This window comes from Plectrocnemia conspersa, unplaced genomic scaffold, assembly GCF_051122295.1.
Source record: "Plectrocnemia conspersa isolate PC_06_02 unplaced genomic scaffold, ASM5112229v1 ptg000008l, whole genome shotgun sequence".
NCBI lineage: Eukaryota > Metazoa > Arthropoda > Insecta > Trichoptera > Polycentropodidae > Plectrocnemia > Plectrocnemia conspersa.
Genome location: NW_028277172.1, coordinates 4,116,597 through 4,119,383, shown reverse-complemented (window position 1 = coordinate 4,119,383; position 2,787 = coordinate 4,116,597). Strand labels below are relative to the sequence as shown.

The 2,787-nt window shown below is 28.1% G+C and overlaps 1 protein-coding gene across 2 annotated transcripts in view; it reads right to left on the bottom strand.

Annotated features, from left to right (window-relative positions):
- Positions 1–579: 579 nt before the first annotated feature.
- The window catches only part of LOC148232740 (acyl-CoA Delta-9 desaturase-like), a 43,162-nt gene continuing 40,954 nt past the window's right edge, over positions 580–2,787 (bottom strand). Inside the window, exons 6-7 of one of the 2 annotated variants that reach the window (XM_088189186.1) lie at positions 1,955–2,130; positions 580–1,888 (exon numbers count right to left, since the gene is read on the bottom strand). In XM_088189186.1, the coding sequence (XP_088045312.1) occupies positions 1,725–1,888; positions 1,955–2,130 (340 nt within the window). In that variant the 3' untranslated portion in view covers positions 580–1,724. The remainder of the gene's footprint in view (positions 1,889–1,954; positions 2,131–2,787) is intronic. The other variant, XM_088189184.1, reaches the window with a different exon arrangement.

Sequence of the window (2,787 nt, the reverse complement as noted above, 5' to 3'; positions counted from 1 at the left end):
GTCTGGTGTTTTACTACATACTTAGTAGTTGTTGATTGTGTTAACCTCGCTGTAATGCGTTTTTATTAAATAAGCTTTGCCACCAATTTTGTCTAATAACACACACCTTTTAAAAATTGACCATTCGTATACTTGCTGGAGTAATAGACGTGCATCACCTTACTGATCATTTATCAGAAATAAGCAACAGAGCAGTATTGCTGTATCTTTAAGGTGTTGCATCCCATTTCAAAAATTAAAAATATCTATAAAAATTGCCATTAAAGAGAACCAGATAAACTTATGGTATGATTGTTCTAAGTTAATCCGTCCTGTTATTTAGTATCAATTTATATTTTAAGGCCATCGATATACTATTTTACATATATCAAACCTATAGTCACATGTATGACTTATAACGTTACATCAAGGTACATAGGTAATAATAAAAAAAATTAAATATTGATATATAATATAATAATCAACGTTTATACATACTATAACAGAACAGGTACAAACAAATTTGTGATCATTTTGTTATAATACAAAAACAAACCGTACATTTGGAATGAAATTTAACGATAAATAAAGGTATTTAAATTTAAAATAGCAACAAACGAGATAACATTTAATGTCACAGTTTAATTGAAGAAATATACAAATTTTATTATAAGTAAAATAATTAGATTAAGGAACTAGTTAGTATAAAAAATATACTTTATATTAATTTACCATTGATACATTAATATAATATAATAAGTAACTAAATCTTTTTGAATAACTAGAAAATTTGTATATTTCTTAAGATTAACTATTCATCTTATTTTGGTAGGAAAACAATAAAAAAGCAACGTTAAAATATAAATAATTACTTTCTACCTTAAATTTACCATATCGTAGCATATTAAAATATTTATCTGGTAAATATTTTTGTATAATATATATTAAACATCGAGAATTATTTAATTGAATATATATATATATATATATAAATATATATATAAATGCCATCTTTTGAAATACATGCAAAGCATTAATACATTGAGTTTATTTAAAATATAAAAGATTTTGAACAATAATACACCGTGAGTTATCTCGCAACTGTTAAATAATTTTAACATATTAAAAAATAACCTAACTGTTAATCATTAATTAAAGCTTTTCAAAATTATGACTTGATGATTCAACGCTTGCAAATATATACAAAAATATACGATCATGGCTTAGTCAACGAGAGAATTGATCTGATAACTAAATTAATTAAAGATTGAAATACAAACAACCTTTCTTCATCAAAGCACTTTTATAAGGCTAAACTGACCCGTTAAATAACTATCTTTAAATTATATTATTTTTTATGTCGATTGATAAATATATTTTTGATAAAATCGACAAACATCAGCTACGTAATATAATCAAAAATATGTTTGTGGCAATTTTTGCACAAAATCGACAAATACAAATGGCACAAAAATAACGCTTTATCATATTATAATTAAGGCAATAATTAATGGTCCTTGATTTGTCGTCAACAAGCGTCCTTCGATCTTACTATAATACATAAATATGTATCTATATAATAATAATAGTACTCCATTATATAATCATATAAATTTATATAGGTCCTTCGATATTCACACCACATTGAGACGGTCGTTAAAAATGTGCAAAATTGCAACTGAACGAAACTGAAAAAAACATAATAAATTACATAGTCATTCGTCAATTCACAACAACAAAATCAATCAATCTTCCATATTCCTTAATTCGAGATCGTCTTCGGTGGGAATATCTTTATCGCCGTATCCCCAGACTGCCGGATGTTTCATATTATGATGATCGATTACAAAGTTTCCATCTCCGGATCTTTCAGCGCGCCTCGCTATCATCTGCGGAGAGACTGACTTTCCTAAAAATTAAAAAGATTGATTTAAAAACACTCATCACAAAACACATCATCATGTTTAAAACTCACTGTCGTACGCCCATCCGAGCTTGGCGAAGAAGTCAATGAAACCGGTGGTGTTGTTCGTTGTATACGATCCCATTTCACTGGTTTTATAATCCCATGGGAAGACATGGTGATAGTTGTGCCAGCCTTCGCCGAGCGCTGCTATGGCGACCGCTAAATTCTCGACGGGACTTATGTTTCTGAAACAACATAATTCATATAATTATTAACATATTCCTCTACATGTAAAATATCAAGGGGCTATCAGAAGAGAACGCAATAGTTGGATTGTATCAGGTTGTTCCATAAATCTACGTTATTTAAGGTGTGAGTTAAATAAGAAATAAATTATATGCTCTCCATTTACAATTATTCTCCACATGTTTTTATATCTAATACGAAAATAATGTATTTATTATATTTTGTACTTGATTACTCAGGATTAGGGATTCCAATCCCGGGCCAAAATTTTGATCCCGGGATTTCGGTATTGCAATTAGTCGATCCCGGGATCCCGGGACCAGTCCCGGGATAATTTTCATGTTATTTTATCGATAAAAATAATTTAAAATGAATAATACAATATATTTTTACATCTGTTTTTTATAACGTACAATGTATAAAGTACGTATAATTTTAGTCTTGGACTTAAAATAAAAAATAATATAATAAAAATAAAAAAGGGAAGGTCTTATATATTTATTTGAGAAGAAAAAAATGAACTTTTGACAATGTATGTACATACCTATGTACAATCATAGACAATTAATTGAAAACATTATTTTGAATAAAACTCACGAAGTAACATCAAAGCATCAAGTGTTTTATCATTTAGCCTTGATCTGATTTTGGTTCCT